A 21,849-nucleotide genomic window follows, 5' to 3' on the forward strand; every position below is an offset into this window, starting at 1 on the left:
GCACATTACAGTATTTCAGTAGATAATTCAGGGTAGCCAGGGGTGTAGCCACTCGATACTGTGTGTGTACATTTTTGCAAGCCGTGTGCCTTTTGCAAGCAACATTGAGCTCTGCATTGAAACATGAGCAACACCATTTATACTCGTGGGATGGTGACTGGATGGATGTTGCAGTGTCTATTTGAAACCGGCTTGCATGTTCCCTGTCCCTGAGTGGCTGTGTTTCAGCTTCCTGTTGCGCACAATCAGGTGGGAGGCGTGTGGACGAGTGTTGATAGCGATTCAGCACAAAGCTTTCTGCATGACTGCAGTAACAGACTTGCTGCGGTGTAGACCGGGAACCCTGTCAGCCTCTGTATAGAAGCACTGTGAAGTACGGAAGCCACATTTATACAAGGGCAGTGGTTCACAGGGATGGAAATGAAGACTCCTATTGCACAGCAGTTTGATCAGCCCCAGTGTGTATAGGTAACAAGCTCAGGTGTGTGTTCTTAAACTTGTAGTAAAACCAGGAACGGGTAAAACTGCTATGCAATGGGAGTCTCTTTTTCCCATCCCTGGTTCAGTTTCAATTACTGATGTGCATTCCTCCCTACTGCAGACTGTTCACACTCTTTCTCTGTGTATTTTAAAAGGACTGGCTTCACCCCTGTTCTTTGTTACCTTGCTAGGAACTGGTGTAATAGAAAAGCGAGAAAGCATTGTGGATTAAAGAAGGGAAATGTGTCATTTTGTATAACTTTTGCACTTAGTCAATGATAGAGGAGTGCCCTTGCCTTGTAGTAGAAACTGGGACGTCCTTGAGATTAGAGCCGTCAGTGTTCTTACCAAGAGCTTTCCACACCGCAGTTCTAGACATTTCATCAGAGATATTAATGTCAGATGGGTCACACCTACAATAGAATGTCACATTTTAACACAGGGGGCAAAGCAGGTTGAACAGGGCTGCAGTTTCTTAAATCTAATGGTACAGTCAGTGGACCAGCAGCTGCACTTTCTGTGCATATATTTTTTTTAAGAAATGACAGAACTTGCACTGGAACAAGAGGATGGTTTCATAGATCTGTCGTTTTTTTTAAATCTTTTGTAACTCGAATCGATTTGAGCATGCGCACACACACAGAGTTATTCTGATTGACTGAGCCTCAAACGTTGTTGCTGTGCAATATATCCTCCTGGCTTAAGCAATGGGATCGGACATCATGAAGTACAGTAGAAAGGTAATACTGTAAGAGAAACTGAAAATGTGCCAACAGGATTAATACCAAAAGGAAATAAAGTACACGACGGGGCACTAATAGGGTTGTGTCTCATGCAATAGATTTCTTTGGAATTGCAGTAATGCATTGCTTCATTCTTTTCGTTTATCACAGATCCACTGGTGCATTGCTGTCCTGGAGTAAAGGGTCGCCGGGTCTAACAGCAGCAATACATTCAGCGCTGGCGGTTTTACAGAACACACACAGACGGGAAGTGATTGAAAACTATTACATTGATTAAACAGGGAGAAGGCGAGCTTAAAAATCACACTCCGTCACACCCCGGGACTGCGATCAATCAAACGTCACAGGAAAGAAATGTAAATCACGCAAGGGCTCAGGATATCGCCGGTGATCACAGTCCCCATGCATCCCCTTAGCTTGCTGTTTTAGTCTCAAGTGCCAGAGAGCAGGGCTGTGCAATCTGAGCGCTGCCACTGCCCCGACTTGAGAGTGGCTTACCTGGAGTTGTTGTTCTTCCCGGGGCTGTGGAGCAGGGTGCTGCTCTCCATCGGGATCTCGACTGGCTTGTCCTCTGGTGCCACCTCCAACATCTTTGCAGATTCCTGAGAAACAAACGTCAAGCAACTGGCACACTTCAACTAGGTACATTAAAGATAAAAGGATAAGGGGGAGTGCTTTCGTTGAGTTAGGGGACTCATTCCAAAACAAAATAGGGGACCCTTATGTGCTGGTCATGTCCGTCCATCTGGCACACACTACACGATAAGTACCTTGCTTGCACCAAGCTTCATTCCAAGCCTCCTGTAGACATTTCAAATTGCATCTGGCTGTAATCCGATAAACACTCGGTTTTATACAAATATTTTTTACCTTTTCAGTTACTGTGTGATTATTAGGCAATTGAGGACCCTCTGCATTTGGCTGCAATGGTTTGTCTTTTATAAGGGAGTAGTGTTTGTGTGGTTTTAGTGTTCTATGTGCTTGAAAGCTGATCTTATTTAAGCATGGGCTGTCGTACTGAATGTGTTGTAATTTCTGCTATTTCTTATCTTGCAGGTCTAGTCGGGTCTCAAACTCTATCGGAAGGATTCAGCCTCTCCATTCCTCCGTTTCTCAGGGTGAAGCTTGAGCGCAAGGCCAACGCCACTTACATCTACACGACTGCTGGAGAAAACGATCCTCTTTCCAAAATAATTTCGTCAGGACTGCTTGGCCTGCTGCTCGTCTCAGATTTGTTTTCAAACTTGTTTGTAATCTTCTGTTTTTAAACCGATGTTTGTATGCTTAATAAATCTCTCTTAAACTTCGTTGTTTGTATGTCTGTGTATCTTGTGAATGACAGGTCTCTGACCAATAAGAAAATTTGAGGGAGGGGTTTAGCTTCTATTTTTGGCCAATCAGGCAGAAGATAGCAAAAGAAGGACAGTCCTGTGACCTTCCTAATTTAGGTAGCTTTATGACGAATCAGATTACAGTTGTGGAGTGCTTGACCGTTTCTTTAACCAATTTGATAGCTATGATGGGCTGTTGATTTAGTTTTTATGGTTCTTCATGGACCAATCAGTTGACGGTGGTGGCATGATTGACAGGCAATTTAACCAATAAGAGAATTGTGGGTGGGTTCAGTGTTTATTTTAACCAATCAGAGAGCAGTGTTCAATGAATGATTGACAGTCCTATTAACCAATCATAACGTGTTAGGGCGGGTTTAATTTTATTTTGACCAATCAGAATGCAGTTGGACAATGATTGACAGCTATGCCAGCCAATCGCAGCAGACTGGGACAGAAAATTAAAAACAATGCAAACTTAGAAGCATTGCTCAATTTCCAGCCAGATCAATATATAAAATATCAAACATCTTAATAATCTGATGGCTTGCATTTTAGAACTACTATTAAAATTACAAATAATTGCAATGAAGAATATGCACATGATTCTACCATGAGCTTAATTCTAGGCTTTTTTAAAAAAAAAAAACAACATATTTAGATCTTTAGCAGGTTCAGGGAGCCCCCAGCTCTCCACGCCCCGTACCTCCTGCTCTTTAGCCCTCTGCGAGGCGTCATCCAGCTTCTTCTTCTTGCTCTCTGGCATGAGGTCGTCCAGCCAGCTCAGCTCTCGCTTGGAGAAGCCCAGGTCCATCAGCTTGCGGATAAACACCAGCGCCAGCACCTGCAACAGAGGAAACAAAGCTCTGTGTCTCCAACCACATCACCAGGGCCACCAGGAAGCAGCTTCACATTGCAGAACATTCAGCATGCCACATGCATGCCATACCCACATGCTGGAGCAAAATGAATGAACCCAGCTGTGCAGAAAGAAATGCATTTGAAGCGTACAACAGTCACCACAGAGGTCTAGGAGAAACAGCTACCAGACACCATGCTGGGTAATTCCATGCTCTTACAGCAAGACACTGAACGACTGGCTTCACAGACCCAGATCAGCACTGATCTTGGGACATACCTTCCCTAAGGTACCCTTTGGTAACCAAAGTATAGTGCGAATCTGGGTTCGAGAAGGGAAGTCACTGAAACCCAGCCCTTGTACACTCCCAGAAACTGCCACTCTGGCGACGCTTTTGGCAAATTCTAACCTTGTCTACGTCTAGAGATAAAATACAGATTTTCTTCATAGCACCGCTATCAACATTTCAGTGTTTCTATAGAGATCAGTGGGTATCCACAGTGAGATATCTCTCAAGTATTTATCCCAAATTTTTGCCCATATGGGGGTCTGGGAAACCAGGCATGGGAACGGTTTAAAAATCAGGGTTTTACCCTTTTTTTTTGCAAAGTTAGTTGGTACTGAAATTCTTTTCTCACCATCATGGGGAAGACGATGGCGGCGGGTGAGGCTTTGATGACCCAGAGCAGCACGAGGCAGGTGAGCTGGATGATGGTGAAGAGGTGCACCTTGCGCAGGGGCACGTGCCTCAGGTAGATGAAGTCCGGCTGGTGCTTCGGGGGCATCGCGAACAGCTTCAACCGGTCAAAGAACTGTCAAGCCAGCCAGAGACAGAGAGATAATGAGTGATGATTCAATACAGGATTTAATCAACAGGTAAAGCCGTGTGTGTGTGTGTGTGTCTATGGACTTGGGTTAATGAAATTGGCACACACCATTCCAAGCAGACAAAAAGAGAGGATTGCATTGCATTTCAAGCCTGCCCTGGACTGGTGATACCACACTTTCTGTTAGGCAGTGATCTAACCAAGCCCAGGGCAGGCTTGAGGCATGGAGACTGAACTGCTGCCTCACCCCCTAAGAGAAAGGGTGCTCCCTCCAGTCCAGGGCAGGCTTGAGGCATGGAGGCTGAACTGCTCCCTCACCCCCTAAGTGAAAGGGTGCTCCCTCCAGTCCAGAGCAGGCTTGAGGCATGGAGACTGAACTGCTCCCTCACCCCCTAAGAGAAAGGGTGCTCCCTCCAGTCCAGAGCAGGCTTGAGGCATGGAGACTGAACTGCTCCCTCACCCCCTAAGAGAAAGGGTGCTCCCTCCAGTCCAGGGCAGGCTTGAGGCATGGAGACTGAACTGCTCCCTCACCCCCTAAGTGAAAGGGTGTTCCCTCCAGTTCAGAGCAGGCTTGAGGCATGGCGACTGACCTCCACCACGAAACACTTTGTGTTTGTATTTTCCAGCTGTCTTACCTGAATTCCCTTCAGCGAGGAGACCCCCATGTAGAGGAACACACCGTACAGCACAGGCATGGGGATGAACTGGAAAAGAAAAGGGAACAAGTGCGGAGCTTCAGGTCCGAGTCCCCACTACAAAAGGGCTCCTGTGACAGGCTACGTCGTGTTAGAAACGGCTTTCCTATTACTATTCAGACGCTGTGTTCGGGGACTGTGCGGAAACGGGTTCAAAAGGGGTTTCAAGGCAGGCTGGTCCCATTAGTTGCAAAATGAGATAAAAAATTATGTTACTTGGAGTAACTTTGTAAGTTCATTCATTCATTCAGTATAAGTTGCAAAATGAGATAAAAAAATGACTTTACTTTGTAAGTTAATTCATTCATTCAGTATAGAAACTGTTCCTTCACTCTCCCCACCCCACTGAAGCATCAGATAACGTCAGCTATTCCACTGTCTTTTAAAACATGCAAGCAAGTGCATTCCTGTCGTATGTTTTGCATGCTTTGGCCTCACCTGCAGGACTCCGGTCATGAAGACGGAGCAGCCCATGAGAACGAAGATCATGAGCCCGGTGAGACGCTGCTCACGGATCCCCAGGAATTTGGGCTGCTCCCCCGGAGCCGAGCACTCCGACTCCAGCTTCAGGCTGTTCACGTGGCTGATGGAGAGGACCGTGGCAGCCACGAACCACGGCAGCCCCATGATGGAGCACACGCCCAGCATGACACCCACCATGAGCAGATCCAGGTGGTATCCACACCCCTTCTGAGCAGGGAGACAGAAACACAACAGAAGCTTTACAACCGGAAAGGAACGAGACAGAGAGAGACGTGCTCGGGTAAAACTGCCAAGATGTTTAACAGTCCGTGACATAGCTGCTTTTTTTTTGTACAGTTTTTCCTTAAAATATCTTTAGCTGCTTCCCTTAGTTTTTTGCAGTTTTTATTTTTAGTTTCATATAAAAAAACAATGCATTACGTAACTCTCTCCTTACTGTACTGAATAAGAAAATGTTGTAAATATGGAAGTTAAATTGTTTTCAATGGGTGAATGATTTTTTTTTTTTTTTTTATATTAAACAAATCTAGTTTGTTGCGTGTTGGTTTCTTCATGCAAACAAACAAAGACTGTTTTCAGGACGCGAGCAGGGACGGATCCAAATGCTCTTGTGAGCGTCGTGAAGCCTGCTTTCCTACCACGAGTTTGTGCTCCTTCCTGTTGATGATGACCGCCGTGATCTGCTGGTCCATGAAGATGAGGATGGTGCAGAGGAGAGCAGGGATGATCGCTGCCACAACCGTCCACCAGGGGTTTGGACCGATCGGGCTAATGAGCCAGCCTCGGTCATCTCGGGTGGGCTGCAAACACAGACAGGGTCAGCCACAGAAATACCGGACCACCCTTTAAAAAGGTTTCCCCTAGTAAAAGCACAGCAAAGTGTGAGAAAGCACAGCGAAAGCACGGTAAGGCATAGGTAAGCATTGTAAAAACACAGAGAGGTGTGTTAAAGCATATTAAAAAAACAACAAAAAGCACGGCAAACCAGAGTGAACTATAGTAACAGGCCTAGTATAACCGTAGGTGAAGCTTGTAAGCAATTTTGAACAGAGTTAAACATCGGGTTACTTGTGACAATTTTCCTTGATAAGTTTGCAGGCTGTCTTGTGCACAAAATGCTACGGATCTGAAGTACTGCCTCGTGCTTTTATCTGTAGCTTCAAAACAGCCCAGGATTCTCCGTTAGCACTTTCAGAAGCCAAGTAAAGTCGATCAATGTTGAGGCATCAGCAGAACGCCTCACCACCTTTCCAATGGGATGTACTGGCCTTTGGGTTTGCTGTCACAATGCTCCCCAACAGCTTTAGCGTTTACGGCTTTATAATGAGAAAACCCAGCCGAAGCTTTATGGACGGACTATCTGCAGTGATGAGAAGTGGCAAGAAGTTACCATTCATCACCCCACTGGCAGTCATTACCGATTCCAGGGTCAAAGCCGCCTTCCATGCATTAGAGACTGCCAGGGAGACAAGATCGATCGATTCTCTGATCCCTTACAGCAAGCTGATCAATAACCACGGGGGTGTCTGCCCTAGCGCAGTCTCTCCATACCAGTTTACAGGGCCTGGGACCCCTGCTTTGATCAGCGTGTGTGGATTTGTTGCTCCGGTAGATGTTGTTTAATCTGAATGCAGTAACTGAAGCAATAAAAAAGGAGTCTTGTGCCCAGATCCTACCTTGAAGTCTCTGGGCACTCTGAGCTTCTGTGAGGGGATTCCTAAGGCGTAGTCGATGAGCACCATCGTGACAATGGTCAGGAACACAGCAAAGTCGCTCACCATGGACCGCACCTGAACACACAAAGCAACACGTGAACACTGGGCTGTACCGGACACACCTCCTCCTTTAAAGGCAGCCCTTCAATACCGCTGAACCAGGCAGCATGACTACTGCTCCCAGTACCTTATCATGACCTTCTTGCTACTAGGGAGAATACCAATAGCACAGTCTCTTAACTACGGCTCCAAGGCATTCTTCCATATATAATTGAATATATAATTAGTCACAAGCTAGTCACCCTTAGGGGTTTGTCAGTATACTAATATCACAATGCGATACCCATCGCAAATTGCAGGTTGCAATACAATGCATGCAATGGACCAGATTGGCTACTTGTGTGATGCGTAATAAGATCAAATATTTATGGGATGTGCTATTTTGTTAAAAGAAAAAACACAATTAAATGAGACGGGGAAAGTGTGTATGCATGCTCTCTATAAAACGCACTAGTTCTTCGATCAGGGACCACCTGGTGAACTGCAAACGAGCAACATGGTTGTTTTGTAACAGGATGCAAATGACCCATGCCTCTATGACAGTACAATACATGGTATAAAAGACTCACCCTGGTGGGGAAATAGCGGCTGGTCTTGAACTGCTTGAGGAAGCTGGACATGGCAAAGGTGGCGAAGAAAAGGATGGCCGACCAGAAGAGCACGTCGGGGGTGTAGGGCCCGTGATGACCGCAGGAGGGGCCCACGAACTCACCGTGCAAGCTGCGGCACTTCTGCAGGACAGACACGAGAGAGGGGCGAGAGGACTGAGAACAAAATCCTTTACAATGTTTGAGAAAATGCAGGGTTATTCAGGGATGGAAATAAGACTCCCACTGCAAAGCAGTTTCACCCATTCCAGGTTTTACTACCAGCTTGGATTAGCCACTGTGTATAACAAGCTCAGGTGTGTTTTATTAAACTCAGGAATGGATCAAACTGCTATGCAATGGGAGTCTTATTCAGGAATGGAAATAAGACTCCTATTGCATAGCAGTTTCACCCATTCCAGGTTTTAATACCAGCCACAGTGTATAGGTCTCTCTCTGGTAGATGCTACAGCTTACCTCCACAGTCAGGTTTGCCCAGTTGGCTGAAGATGCTGTGATGTTGTTCTGCTCCCAGTGTTTCAGTGTCTCATTACTGGGGTTGTCCGGCTCAGAACACCTGCAGCTGCAGACGGGATAAAAGGAAGCAGACTCAGAGAGAGAGAGAGAGAGAGAGAGAGAGAGAGAGAGAGAGAGAGAGAGAGAGAGAGAGAGAGAGAGAGAGAGAGAGAGAGAGAGAGAGAGAGAGAGAGAGAGAGAGAGAGAGAGAGAGAGAGAGAGAGAGAGAGAGAGAGAGAGAGAGAGAGAGAGAGAGAGAGAGAGAGAGAGAGAGAGAGAGACTGGCACTCTCACAGCAGTCTGGCCCAGTTAATGCACAATCCGGCTGAATCACTTTGGGATACTTGACTCCATATTGTATAAATTATTTACTGGAAAAAACTTACAGGAACATGATTTATTTGTTTGTATTTATTCTTTGAAGCAGGGATGGTAAATAAGACTCCTATTGCATAGAAGTTTCACCCATTCCAGATTTTGCTACCAGCTTGATCAGCCACAGTATGTATGGGTAACAAGCTCAGTGTCTGATTAAACCCACAGTAAAACCAGGAATGGACCTCTATACAATGGGAGTCTTATTTCCATACCAAAAAAGAACAGCGGGCGCTTCAGCATGCAGATTTCCAAGCATATATCCAATATCGTCTGGTAATGTAATTACCAGCTAGCCCCGGGCAGCGGTACTCACTAGTACAGTGTGAGCTTGTCAAGCTCAGAGTTCATGTTTATGGGGTACAGCTCCCCCAGGTGGAGGAGCTTCTCGATGGCCTCGTAGATGAAGATGAGGCAGATGAGCGAGGCGAAGGCTTCCTCGGTGAAGCGTGTGATGTAGCACACCAAGGAGCTGGCGTCCGTGGCCACCAGCAGCAGGCACAGGATGGCCGTCCAGAGCCCGATGCAGGTGCGCAGAGACAGGTAGGACAGCTGGAAGTCTCTGGAGGGGAGGGAAGAGCAGGACCCGGTCACACAGGGACCCGAAAAACATTAACCGTACGATTGAAACCACCAGGAGCCAGGAGTTTGGTGTTAAATAAATGCTTCCTCCCTGGACAGCTGCTAGTAAAAATTAATTATGTTATTGAAATGATCAAGAGCCAGGTGTTTGATTTTAAATAAAACGGTTTCGCACCCCATAGCTGTATAGGAACAGCTGCTATTAAACCTCCTATTAATTATATTATTGAAATAAGCAGGCGCCAGGAGTTTGGTGTTAAATAGACGATCAGTTAAGTGTGATCAGTTCATTCAGAGCCGACTCACCAGGGGCCTGGTTGTTAAACTCCTGGCGTCTGTTCATTTCAATACCACACCTAAACCCAGGGCCAGGTGCAGGGCCGGTGTGATTTCCCGTGTCTTGACTAGGGTTTCTATCCTGCAGGGCCATGATACTCTCCAGTAACTCTCTTCTCTCTCCTCCGTTTATTTGTTGAGCCCTTCAGCAGTTTCATTTGCGTCTGTATTTCTAGCAGTTAGTTCTGCGGTGGGGAGCGACTCACTTGCAGAACTTGAAGAGAATCTTCTCAAACACCAGCACGGGGCCCGTGCTCCCCAGTATGGTGAGGGGCTGCCCAGCAAACAAGGAGTACGCGATGCCCGTCATGGAGGCTCCGAACAGAGACTCGATGGCGCTCTGGGGAGACAAACACACTGGTGAGTGTACCGGGCAGTGCTGGGTGATACCCCGCCGTTGTTGACTCTGCCCCCTGTTGGTGAGATGAGGGCAGGTTAAAAACTCTAAATGCACTGTGGTTAAGACCCTCTCTTGCAGAGCGTGGAGGCACTCCACCCTGTTACATGTGCAATGAAGCAGTGGCGTGGGGCTGAGATGGATCAGTATTTTTGTATGCATTTTTTGTTATAGTTATACCACCTCCTACAGAGTTCAAGAAGTTGCCCTGCAAAAACATCTATGCATTATAAAATAGATACACAGATAGGAAATTTAACGTGGTACAATTACACACGCAGTGACTGAAGGGGATATTTCTATTAAGCTTTCTATTTCCAGGGTAAGAAGACAATATAAAAACGAATGCACGGTTAACCAAAGGAGTGTTAAAACGCCGTGGCCCTTACAATGCGTCCCTCCGTGGCCTCTCCCAGCAGCCCTCCGAAGGTGATGACGGGGGACATGCAGGCGCAGTACAGGAACAGGAAGGAGGCCACGCACTGCAGGTTCAGCGAGTCACGGTAATCGCTCCAGTAGAACGGGGCTTTGCGCTTCACGTCCAGGAACAGCCCTCCGAACAGCCTGAGCAGAGGGACAGAGGGTCACTCTTCACACACAGACACAGCGCGAGCTTCATGAAATCCAACCCCAAATATTATTATTATTATTATTATTATTATTAGGAGGATCACCCATTCCATGTTTTACTAGGAGCTTGATTAGCCCCAGTGTATAGGTAACCAGCTCAGGTGTGTCTTGTGAAACCCCTCTCTCTCTCCCCCGGACACACACACACCTGCCAGTGCGCTGCAGTTCAGGTCCGCTGTGTTCTCCGTGGGGCTCTGGGTCGGCGAGGCTGATCGTCCCATTGGGAACGCCCGGCATCTTCCTCTTCTCCTGGGAAATCAGGAAAACCACGGGACAGTTTAACACAGCGGAAACGTTCGGAAAACAACCCACGCACACCCAGAGTAACTGAAGCAAACATTAAATAGCTTTTTTTTTTATTTCATTTGTTTTGTACCATGATTGAATGGTTCTGAATCTCACATATTGAGTATTTTCTATCCCCAAGAACACCTGCTATTGAGTCTACTATATTACTATATATAGGGCAGCAGTGTGGAGTAGTGGTCAGGGCTCTGGACTCTTGACCGGAGGGTCGTGGGTTCAATCCCAGGTGGGGGACACTGCTGCTGTACCCTTCAGCAAGGTACTTTACCTAGATTGCTCCAGTAAAAACCCAAATGTATAAATGGGTAATTGTATGTAAAAATAATGTGATATCTTGTAAGTCGCCCTGGATAAGGGTTAATAATAATAATAATAATAATAATAATAATAATAATACAGCTCAGAAAGCCCTATTCATCTGTTTGTGTGATGGCATCAACGCTCGTCTCAGTTGAAGTGCGTTCTTGCCCTTATGAAACGAACTAGAAAGTAATACATTCAATTCACGCAGCGTTTGTTTGAGTGTTCGTCCCGGCACGGTGCAGCAGGTACCTGTGACGGGACGTTCTTGGGAGGTTCGATGCGTATGGAGGGGTCCCACTCCCCGGGGGGCAGCACGGTCACCTGGTCCAGGAACTCATCCACCCCGGCCAGCAGGTCCCTGCGGTCCTTCGCCTTGTACGCCACGTCGTGGAAGATCTGTGGGACAGAGCAGGGGCTAAATACACACACACAGGCCTGTAACAGCAGAGAGCCTCCTGGGAGCTCCCGTCTACGGTCGGCAGTGGAATAGCCTGGACTCCATAGGGTGCATCCTGCACTCCACGCGGAGCGCCTTTACCGGATGCGCCACTCGGGAGCCCCCTTATATTAGTTATCTTTAACCAAGGGTACTTGTGTTAAATGTACTTCAGAGATTAGCTCGGAATGCACTGTTGAGCCCCATTCCCAAGGTTTTTACTCTTCAGCATTTTAATATTCATTGACAAGCTCCTAGTTCTACAAGATCACCTCGTCGGTCATGATGGTCGCCATGGATCTGCCAATCTCATGGTACTGCTGCGCCTTCCCGTTGGGCCCCAGCAAGATGAACAGGAATCTGCCGGAACACAAACAAAAACAGCATGTCACAAAACACACCTCCTTACTGTGCCTTCGACCCCCAAACGCTTCCCGATGACCCGGTTCACTCTCGGGGAACAGCAGCTCAGAGATGTTCTTCACACACACGCACACACACTCCATGAAACTGAACGAACAGCAGGTGGCACGTAAAAGTGCAACGGCATGTCATCCTGCCAAGGCAAGTCACACAACGTGTGCTCTGAAATCTCAAACCATAGAGCTCCGGATCGTTTAGGGGAACCCCTTTTGTTTTAACAGTACACCACTGGGCACGTTTCCTGCCCCTGCCCTTACAAAGCCTTGGATGAAATTCCAGATCGATCCAACAGGGAGTTCAGAAGTTATGGGAGTCACATGACCCAGGGGGACGCTGCAACGAGGGACTGACCGTGTAGGAATGGGCACCTCGGTGAGTCCGGTCAGCAGCACGGCCGGGGAGAGGCGCACAAAGGCCACGATGGGGCTCTCCAGGAAGTCCAGCTCTCCCACCAGCACGTTGGAGGCCTCTGCTCCCACTGGGATCTTCTTCATGAAGTGAAGGTCCACCTGCCACAGCAGAGAGGCGAGATTCAGAACCGATTCCTATGCAAGAACCTCAACAAGCACGGTTATTAGAGGAGACCACGTGGCTCTATGCATGCTCACCAGGGCAGATCGGAACAGCTCAGATTTGTCGCAATGCATTCTGGTAAGTGGTTAAAAATGGGTTTGTGTTTTCTTGGTAAAGGCTTGACCGCTTCTATGTAATTGGATTTTGTTGCTGTATAACCCTGCCTTGGAAGTTGAAATAGAGCAAAACAATGGTTTTGCAGCACTGTGCTTTAAAAAGGGAGGGATTGCTGGCGTCTAGCGAGGTGAGGAGCTCACTCAAGAGTCCTTTTTGAGAGACAAAAATGACCTCAACCCAAAAAACATCCGTTTTGATTCTATGTAACAGAAGGTACTCGGGTTACCATACGACTCCATGTACACCAGGACAGTTCAGGCTTTTCAACTCACATTGCAATTCCTTCTGGTATGTTTCATGTACCTTTCACAGCAGGACTACACTTCCCAGAATGCATTGGGTGCGAGTTGAAAAGCCCAAACTGCCCTAGTGTACATGGAGTCATATTGTAACCCTAGTTTTTACCAAAAAAAAAAAATTTAAATACTAAAAAGCATGTAAGCTTTTAACATCATTTTTTGATAATCAAGTGAAACGAAACAAAACTCAGAAAGGTAGATGCAGCGGTGCCTTTGTGGGTGCTTATCCTATGCGACTTGGCATGGCTGGGATTCAAACCATGCCTGCTTGACTCCAAACGGCAGGGCTGTTACCAGAGGAGCCACTGGGGACCCGATCAGACACATGATCTCACTGAATGTATACGTCACAGAAACACGTTCAGTTCTGTTCACAGGCTGTGGCAGGGCTCCCGAGGTTCTGCAGGAGGGGACCCTCCTCACCTTGCTCAGGTCCGCGGTGCTGTTTTCGTGATGCACCCCGTTCTTCATCTCTTGGTTCGTTGGGACCGCCTGGGGGGGCACAGTTTGACCTGAAGGGACGGAGGTCAACAAGGAAACACTCAAAATCACACACAGCCTTTCAGCCAAGTAGAAAGCAGGTAAGGGCGCAAAGACCAATACATTTTTGAAGGAGGACTTAGTTTTTGTTTTGTTTTACCTCCCAAAGCTTGCATTTCACAGGGATGGAAATAAGACTCCAATTGCATAGCAGTTTCACCCATTCCAGGTTTTACTACGAGCTTGATCAGCCACAGTGAGGTGTGTCTTATCAAACTGCTATCCTTGAACAAGGTAAACTATGGTAAATGCAATGCATGGGAAAAGCTTGGGAACACTGCAAAATAACTTTACTGCGGGCGTATTTTAAAAGCGTTTCCCATTGATTATTCTGTCTCTCCTGGGGATGAGGGAGTTAATGAGGCTGTGTTAGTGAAGCCAGGCGATTCTCAGCCCAAGGACTCCTGGAGGTTAATTCCCTGCCTCCCTCCTCCTTCCTCCCCGCCGCGGCCCTGGGGAGCTGACATTTTCTTCTTTGTCATGTATGAATGTATTAGTCTCTCAAAGAGAAGGTAAATCCAATCAGCCCCCCCTCCTCCTCCTCACACCTGCTCTCCAGTCTCCTTGCTCTCTCCAGCGTTATTTACGAAGCTTGAGTTTCGTTGTGTCTAATAAATAACCCCGCTGGCCTGACAGGGATGAGGACTGCAGACACATCAGGGTCTGTTTATCTAAACATCTCACAGCTCTGTTCTATCCATAGTCTCTTCTCCCTCACAGTTCTTATTGTATTGTTGTATTTAGTGATATTAGTAAGGGGGCAATAACAAGTTTCCCACAGGAAAACCACAGCAAAGTGTAATAAAGCGCAGTGAAAGCATGGTAAAGCATAGGCAAGCATTGTAAAGAATAGCGAGGTCTGGTAAAGCATAGGCAAGCATTGTAAAGAATAGCGAGGTCTGGTAAAGCATAGGGAGGCATTGTAAAGCACAGTGAAAGCATGGTAAAGTATAGGGAAGCATTGTAAAGCACAGAGAGGTCTGGTAAAGCATAGGGAAGCATTGTAAAGCACAGAAAGGTCTGGTAAAGCATAGGGGAGCATTGTAAAGCACAGAGAGGTCTGGTAAAGCATAGGGGAGCATTGTAAAGCACAGAGAGGTCTGGTAAAGCATAGGGAAGCATTGTAAAACACAGAGAGGTCTGGTAAAGCATAGGGAAGCATTGTAAAGCACAGAGAGGTCTGGTAAAGCATAGGGAAGCATTGTAAAACACAGAGAGGTCTGGTAAAGCATAGGGAAGCATTGTAAAGCACAGAGAGGTCTGGTAAAGCATGTTAAAAAACAAACCATGATAAACTAACCCTTATAAAAGTTTACCATGGTTTGCCATGTTTTATTTATATGCTTTACCAAATGTCACTGGCATATGCTTGCCTATGCTTTCACTGTGCTTTATTACACTTTGCAATGCTTTTACTATAGGAAAGTTTTATAAGGGTTAGTTTACCATGGTTTTTTTTTTTTTTTAATTAGCTTTACCAGACCTCTCTGTGCTTTACAATGCTCCCCTATGCTTTACCAGACCTCTCTGTGCTTTACAATGCTTCCCTATGCTTTACCAGACCTCTCTGTGCTTTACAATGCTTCCCTATGCTTTACCAGACCTCTCTGTGCTTTACAATGCTTCCCTATGCTTTACCAGACCTCTGTGTGCTTTACAATGCTTCCCTATGCTTTACCAGACCTCTCTGTGCTTTACAATGCTTCCCTATGCTTTAGCAGACCTCTGTGATTTACAATGCTTGCCTATGCTTTACCATACCTCTCTGTGCTTTATTAAACTATGATTTTACTGTGGGAAACTTTTATGAGGGAGCATTTTAAATTGCTCCTGTGCTATAGTACAGCGCCTTGTAAGTCGCTTTGGATAAAAGCGTCTGCCAAATGACCAATAATAATAATAATAATAATGATAATGATAATAATAATAATAATAATAATAATAATAATAATAATGATAATTCTTCGGTTGTGTTTTGCCTCACCGTTCTTGTCCATGGAGTGGGGCTCAGACTGCTTCTTGCCGGCCTCTGTGAAGGACCGCACCATGGGGAGCAGGTTGTTCCTCTTCTTCTCGATCTGGTGGTGGTGCTTCTTGAGCAGGGCCTCCCGCACCTTCACCCTGACGCTCTCGTCCAGCTCCATGGAGGCCTCCTGCTGGTCCAGGACCATGTCTGAGAAACACAACCAGGGCTCAGGGGTCAATTCCTGCTTTTCAATTCCAGTTCCAATTCCCATTCCCTTTTAACACGTCGCTGAGCAAAACTGCAAAAGTATTCTGTTAACCCTTTCACCCCCCCCCCCCCCCCCCGCCCAGCAGTGGAGCTCAGTGTCGTAATCCTGAGGATCCAATGATATCCAGAAGCTGATCTAGAAGAGCATTGTTATCCAAATCAGATTTAGATTATTGTGCTGAGAAATGGGCTTTTGAAGGCTCTGTGGATAATGGATATAATCTGATCGGTAATAAGCACCAGCAAAGCTCTGAAACTCAATTAGCAAGCAAGCCAGCAAGGCCTGGAGCCGCCTCTCAAACACGCACGGCAATTCGATTTCAAACTTGGAACCATGAGTACAAAACAGAAGCAATATCCTCGGCTTGTTAATTCTGCTTCATAGCTGGCATGAAATTTCACTGCTCTGATTACGGGCACGTCTCACTTGACTGTCCTCAAAATAGGACGTTGCAATTTGAAGCCAAAACAACAGCCCGTGCATGAAGACCCTTCAAGACTTGGATAAGTTCAGCAGACACCTGCAGCTCTTCCCCTGCGCTGCTCGTACCTGCGATCTCCTCGATGGTGCTTGCTCGCATGTCCAGCAGCACGGTTCCATTGATGAGGCAGCTGCGCAGCTCGAACAGGCTGTGCAGGGACAGCGTGGCCACGTAGGGCTTGCTCCAGCGGTCTCCTCCGTCCTCCACATCCTCCTCGAACTTCAGCCACCTGCAGCCGGGAACAGACACACGTGGGGCAGGGTTACAAACTGCAAGGGAGTATTACACAAACCACCATATATATATATATATATATATATATATATATATATATATATATATATATATATATATATAGGGTGTATATGGGTCATGCATTCAAAATATAGAGCCTTACAATACAGCAAACCTACATTATAAAATATGTGAAACACATTTTAAAAACTTATCTTTAGGGCTGCTGGGCACTTCAAAATCTCTCAATCAAACTTTAAAACTGTAAGAAACAAAAGTCAACTCTAGTCAACTCATAACAGGGCGGAGGCTGGGAGTGAACCAGTGACCCCACCCACTGCAAAAGAGTGCCTTAAACGCTATGCAAAAGAGCAGGTCTTGTCTGCATTCATGGCTTTAAAGCTTTTAACGTCAGGGGACAGAATCCCTAGCGAGAGTGCATCCCACAATGTAGTAAAAAAAAACACTTTTTTTTCTGCTGGACTTGGTTTCTTCCAGTCCTAGCCCAGGCCTGCTGGTCCCAGCCTGCAGTGCAGCGCCCCTACCTGGCCGTCTCCTTCCACTCCGTGTTCTGGCCCTGCTTCACACAGATCTCGTCCAGCTCCGTGAACAGGTCATGGGGGACGTGCTCCTCGTCGTCGTCCTCCGTCCCCAGGATGAACTGGACACGCTGGGACGGGGTATCTACAGGGGTAGGGGGCACAGATCACCAATCACACAAATCAAGGATGGAAATGAGACTCCTGTTGCACAGTGTACAGATGTTCCCCACGGTCTAAAAATCCCTCTTTCAAATTAGAACCTCCTCTGTTCTGCTGTGTTACACCCTCAGGAGATGTTAAAGAGCTGTGCAGAGATGGAAATAAGACACCTATTCCAACACCATCCTTAAATTATTCAATGGAAAAATTATGGATAGGGAGGTCAACGCGATGGGTAGGGAGGTCAACGCGATGGGTAGGGAGGTCAACGCGATGGGTAGGGAGGTCAACGCGATGGGTAGGGAGGTCAACGCGATGGGTAGGGAGGTCAACGCGATGGGTAGGGAGGCTAATAGAATGGGTAGGCAGATCAACACGATGGATTGGGAGGTCAACGTGATGGGTCTTTGTTACCGTGCGAGGGCCCCTCTTCCTGGATCGTCCCCTTTATCCGGTCCCTCTTCCTGTGTTTCGGCCCATGGGGGCGATGATGCCGGTGGCTCTGTCTCTCCATCGGCATCCGCACGCCCACATACAGCGTCCTGTGACCTGAAAAAACAAGCAGCCGCTCAGAATCCACATTATGTCTCAATCAATTCTAGGTGATGCTAAACCTTTAGCCTCCACCACCAGCCTGGTTAATTACTTGTATTGACAGCCCTTAACAACAGCAAAAATAAAAACGTTGTTCCTTTTTAAAAGCACTTTGATTTCAGGCTATTGAACCGTTGCAGCGGGTTTGTAAATGCAGTTGCTGTAGATCATTAAACTAAAGTGCATGTTACCAGTTATTACATCTGTGTTGCATCTGTCTGTAACCGCAAGAAAAGCAAAGGAAAAAAACTGCTTTTCATACAGGAGCAAATGAGGACCAAAGCAATGCCTCAATAGACATGCATTGCATTCGTTTATGGCAAATACTAAGGTACTGTAGGCTTGCATATGGATGCTGTAGCTGAACCCAGTAACCTTGTAAAGGAGAGTAGTTTGTGGTTGGTTGCACCTGAGTAAATAACTTGTATTGAAATTTGTAAAAGAACAGAAGCAAAATGTAGTCACGTAGGCTCTGAGCCAACTAGAGTATAAATACCAGGCATAGACGCGACACAGACAGAGAAGCTCCCAGTACCTCCAGATCATATTATAAGTCTGAGGGCTCTCTCCAGGAGGTAATCTAAATCAATTGCCTATCTCTTAACACTGGTGGCATGTATTGCATCTAAACAATAAAGTTAAATGTTAACATTGTTAAGGTGAAGCATGCTCTGGTCTCATCCTTATTGCATAAGTAGTCAAAAGTTTATCTTAACCCTGTAATGCCCATTTTCTGTATCACATCCCATACCATGCTTTAGCCATCCGTCTATAGGGTTATTTTTTTAAATCCAGCCCCACAAGCCAGAGTTTCTCATATGCAGTAAATTATGTGTTGCCGGACCGGGAAAATAAAACTGGTCTTGTACGAAAAAAACAGAATCTAGTTTCATAAATAAAAGTAGCTTTTCTCAAAATTATGTTTTAAGCCTTGCACTTCAAGCGGTTACTGATGCTTTAGTGCCTAGAACCCGGAGGGTAGCTGCAGCACTGGCATGCTAACCAATACTGGAGCACATGGATAGACAAGGGGCTGCACATCACCCTATTATTCAGTCCCGGTGTTAAGCGGATTCTTTAATGTATCTGTATGTTTGGCAGAGGGCTGGTATCAGGTGACTGTGTCACACTGACAGTAAGCAGCTAAGCCCCTGGGATACGTCACACTTAACAGATTTACTGCCGGATCGCTCTCCGCGCAGGTCCCCAAAGTCTTTATTTTCTGTTCTCTGACAGCTCGGAGGAACACAGTGTATTGAGTCAAAGAGTCGGAGCTCATAAATAAAGGGTTTTTAACCCAGAGAGAGGGAGAGGGAGAGGGAGAGGCGTGAGAGAGAGAGAGAAAGAAAGAAAGAAAGAAAGAAAGAAAGAAAGAAAGAAAGAAAGAAAGAAAGAAAGAAAGAGAGACCACATTATTTTCAGTTAGTTTATTCACTCGAATAAAGAGAGATCTAAATAGTCCATATTGAATCAAATACAACAGTACAATAATACAATAATTCCAGGCAGTTACTAGACAGAGACCCAGTGAGGGCTGAAGCAACTTTGACCTCTCTCTCCTCTCCCTCTCTCCATGCAAATTAAGGCATTGCTTTTTGTTACTATGGAACAAGCTGCTAGCGGATGCTGCGTGGATAAATAATTCATCCTTTTTAAATCCGATGCATCCTGAACTTGACCCTCCTCATATCTGCTGGTATCGCATGACCCTCCTAGATTAAAAAAAAATTCTGATATACTGACCTGCATGAAAACCACTGGGTGAGAGAATTTCAATTTTCTGTCAGTAATCCACGATATAGCAACAATAGACACTCGTGTGTAATTTCCATCTGCAGTCTGTTCAATACTGTCCAGCTTTTTTTAAAAGAAGATAATCAATATGCCATGCATCAGCTGCTCGTTGAATTAAAGCCACGTGAATGGGCAGTTTATAGGGACACCGTGGGAAACAGCTGCAACTGACAGAATCACAACTCCAATCCGCTGTTCTCTCTTCGCCCAGATCGTACGGGATTGTTGCTAAGCTTCTTACATGCAAGCATACAGAGAGCAGCACCAAGGCTCTTAAAAAAATCATGCCTAGTCCCCTGTTTTTATAAATCGGATCACATCAACATCAATATGGAACATCCTCTGGCAATTAGCAGATCATCTCCAGCACTGCCCTTGTAAAAGTTCACCAGGGGAAATTGGCACGGTAATTGGCACAGCTTTTCCCATGGTTATACCATGCATTTTTTAAATATGCTTGCCCACACCCCTCCGTGCTTTGCAATGCTTCACCATGCTTTTATTATGGGGAAACTTTTATAAATGTTAGTTTGCCCTGGTTTGTTTTTTTAATATGCTTTACCATACCTCTCTACAATGCTTCCCTGTGCTTTATCATGCTTTTGCTTTGTTTTACCGCACTCTGCTCTGCTTTCGTTTCGGTATACTTGTAGAAGGGTACTGCAGAGGCGTGCTGCTTCTGTATTTTTAGTAGACTGTGTGTCTGATTGTTTCATCTGTGCGTTAGGAAGAAAAAAAAACCCCGGCCACCTACCTTCTAGCTCCTCCTTCTCGTAGTGTATGTTCAGAACGGAGCTCGTCCCTCCTTGATCAACCACTGCCTCTTCATCGGGCCTCTGCAGGGACAAAAGCAACAGCACTCAATAGAGGACCATCCCATCTGCAATTCACTCCTGGGAGGCAAGCTGCTCCAACCGGATATCTTTGTTCAGGAATGTGCATCGACGATATCTTTGTTTTTATATAGCGCCTTTCATTAGTGGACCACCATCACAAAGCGCTTTACAGAGGTAGGTTGTGAACTGTGCATTATATGCAGAGTCACTTACAATAGGACATTTATTTAACATCTCATCCGCAGGACGGAGCACAAGGAGGTGAAGTGACATGCTCAGGGTCACACACAGTGAGTCAGTCAGTGGCAGAGGTGGGATTTGAACCGGTGACCTTCTGGTTCCAAGCGCTGGACTTTAACCACTGGACCACACTGCCTCCTTATGTTCTTAGCCTTGCTGTGCTCCCTCCTTGCAGAGATAACTAAGAGGAGTGTGGCAGGGTTATCAGGAGTCCAGTCACTGAGGCACAGAGACACACCCAATTAGCCCTGCAATTTCTGACCCAGACAAGCACAGCTCTGCAAACGAGAACAGGGAGATTGGTTCAACCTTTCTCTGCACAGTGCCGGCGTTTTCAGACACTAACAGCCTTGTGATTATACAGCACACCAAACCAGACCGTTCTTGAGGAGTCTTCGAAAACCATATCAATTAATTAGGAATGGATGGCAGCACCATTCATTATTTGTTAGCTTAATTATTTCAATCTTTATTCCAGGAATGAACATTATTGAGTTTGTACACTTAGAAGCTGCTGTGTTATGGCACTTCAGATGAAAAATACATTTTAAAAATCCAATTCGAAAATATATTTTCCTCTCATCCGGGCGCGGATATTTCGGTGCGGCAGTAAAAATGCCAGCGCCCCGGGTGAGAGGAAAATGTGCTTCCGATCGGGTTCTAAAACCCACCGATTGGAATTGTAAACATGAGGGAAGGACAGCTTTTCTTGATTTGAAATCAACACATTAAATGGATTTATTTAATACATGCCGATAAATATTTCTTAAAAGGCAATATACAGTATAGTCCCCTTTTACACTCTGTCTCCACCGTCTCATTGAGGTTGTTATAAGCAGGTTGACCTGTGTAAGACCCCCCCCATCCCAATGTTAAACACCCACAGTTGTATTAAGAAAACAGACCCTTCTCTTACCGTCTCACTGTGTGCATTATAAGACAGAGAAAGATCAACAAGAGGCTTTTACAGCTCAGCACGCCCCTAGCAACTCAATCGTGAAGATCAACGATTCTCAGTTCACAAAGTTTACAGGGAAGCACCCACAGGATTTCATTAGTCTTTTTCCATTTCCTAACAGGGCAGCTGCCTGATTCAGGTACAGGCGTGCGGTCCCTACAGTG

At 46.1% G+C, this 21,849-nt stretch overlaps 1 protein-coding gene and 1 long non-coding RNA gene across 4 annotated transcripts in view; one reads left to right on the top strand and one right to left on the bottom strand.

Annotated features, from left to right (window-relative positions):
• The window catches only part of LOC131709227 (uncharacterized), a 103,415-nt gene extending 100,885 nt beyond the window's left edge, over positions 1-2,530 (top strand). Inside the window, exons 5-6 of one of the 2 annotated variants that reach the window (XR_009311425.1) lie at positions 1,374-1,865; positions 2,280-2,530. This is a non-coding gene — a long non-coding RNA (uncharacterized LOC131709227). The remainder of the gene's footprint in view (positions 1-1,373; positions 1,866-2,279) is intronic. The other variant, XR_009311424.1, reaches the window with a different exon arrangement.
• The window catches only part of LOC131709225 (electroneutral sodium bicarbonate exchanger 1-like), a 35,534-nt gene that overhangs the window by 3,390 nt on the left and 10,295 nt on the right, over positions 1-21,849 (bottom strand). Inside the window, exons 2-24 of one of the 2 annotated variants that reach the window (XM_059011344.1) lie at positions 20,406-20,487; positions 17,678-17,812; positions 17,108-17,246; positions 16,397-16,557; positions 15,598-15,786; positions 13,497-13,585; positions 12,436-12,593; positions 11,934-12,021; positions 11,475-11,621; positions 10,765-10,865; positions 10,376-10,550; positions 9,796-9,929; positions 8,988-9,233; positions 8,258-8,363; positions 7,763-7,924; positions 7,095-7,208; positions 6,057-6,218; positions 5,374-5,625; positions 4,876-4,944; positions 4,052-4,225; positions 3,261-3,398; positions 1,722-1,825; positions 777-893 (exon numbers count right to left, since the gene is read on the bottom strand). In XM_059011344.1, the coding sequence (XP_058867327.1) occupies positions 777-893; positions 1,722-1,825; positions 3,261-3,398; positions 4,052-4,225; positions 4,876-4,944; positions 5,374-5,625; positions 6,057-6,218; positions 7,095-7,208; positions 7,763-7,924; positions 8,258-8,363; positions 8,988-9,233; positions 9,796-9,929; positions 10,376-10,550; positions 10,765-10,865; positions 11,475-11,621; positions 11,934-12,021; positions 12,436-12,593; positions 13,497-13,585; positions 15,598-15,786; positions 16,397-16,557; positions 17,108-17,246; positions 17,678-17,812; positions 20,406-20,487 (3,242 nt within the window). The remainder of the gene's footprint in view (positions 1-776; positions 894-1,721; positions 1,826-3,260; positions 3,399-4,051; positions 4,226-4,875; positions 4,945-5,373; positions 5,626-6,056; positions 6,219-7,094; positions 7,209-7,762; positions 7,925-8,257; positions 8,364-8,987; positions 9,234-9,795; positions 9,930-10,375; positions 10,551-10,764; positions 10,866-11,474; positions 11,622-11,933; positions 12,022-12,435; positions 12,594-13,496; positions 13,586-15,597; positions 15,787-16,396; positions 16,558-17,107; positions 17,247-17,677; positions 17,813-20,405; positions 20,488-21,849) is intronic. The other variant, XM_059011345.1, reaches the window with a different exon arrangement.

This window comes from Acipenser ruthenus, chromosome 42 (genome assembly GCF_902713425.1).
Source record: "Acipenser ruthenus chromosome 42, fAciRut3.2 maternal haplotype, whole genome shotgun sequence".
Taxonomy (NCBI): domain Eukaryota; kingdom Metazoa; phylum Chordata; class Actinopteri; order Acipenseriformes; family Acipenseridae; genus Acipenser; species Acipenser ruthenus.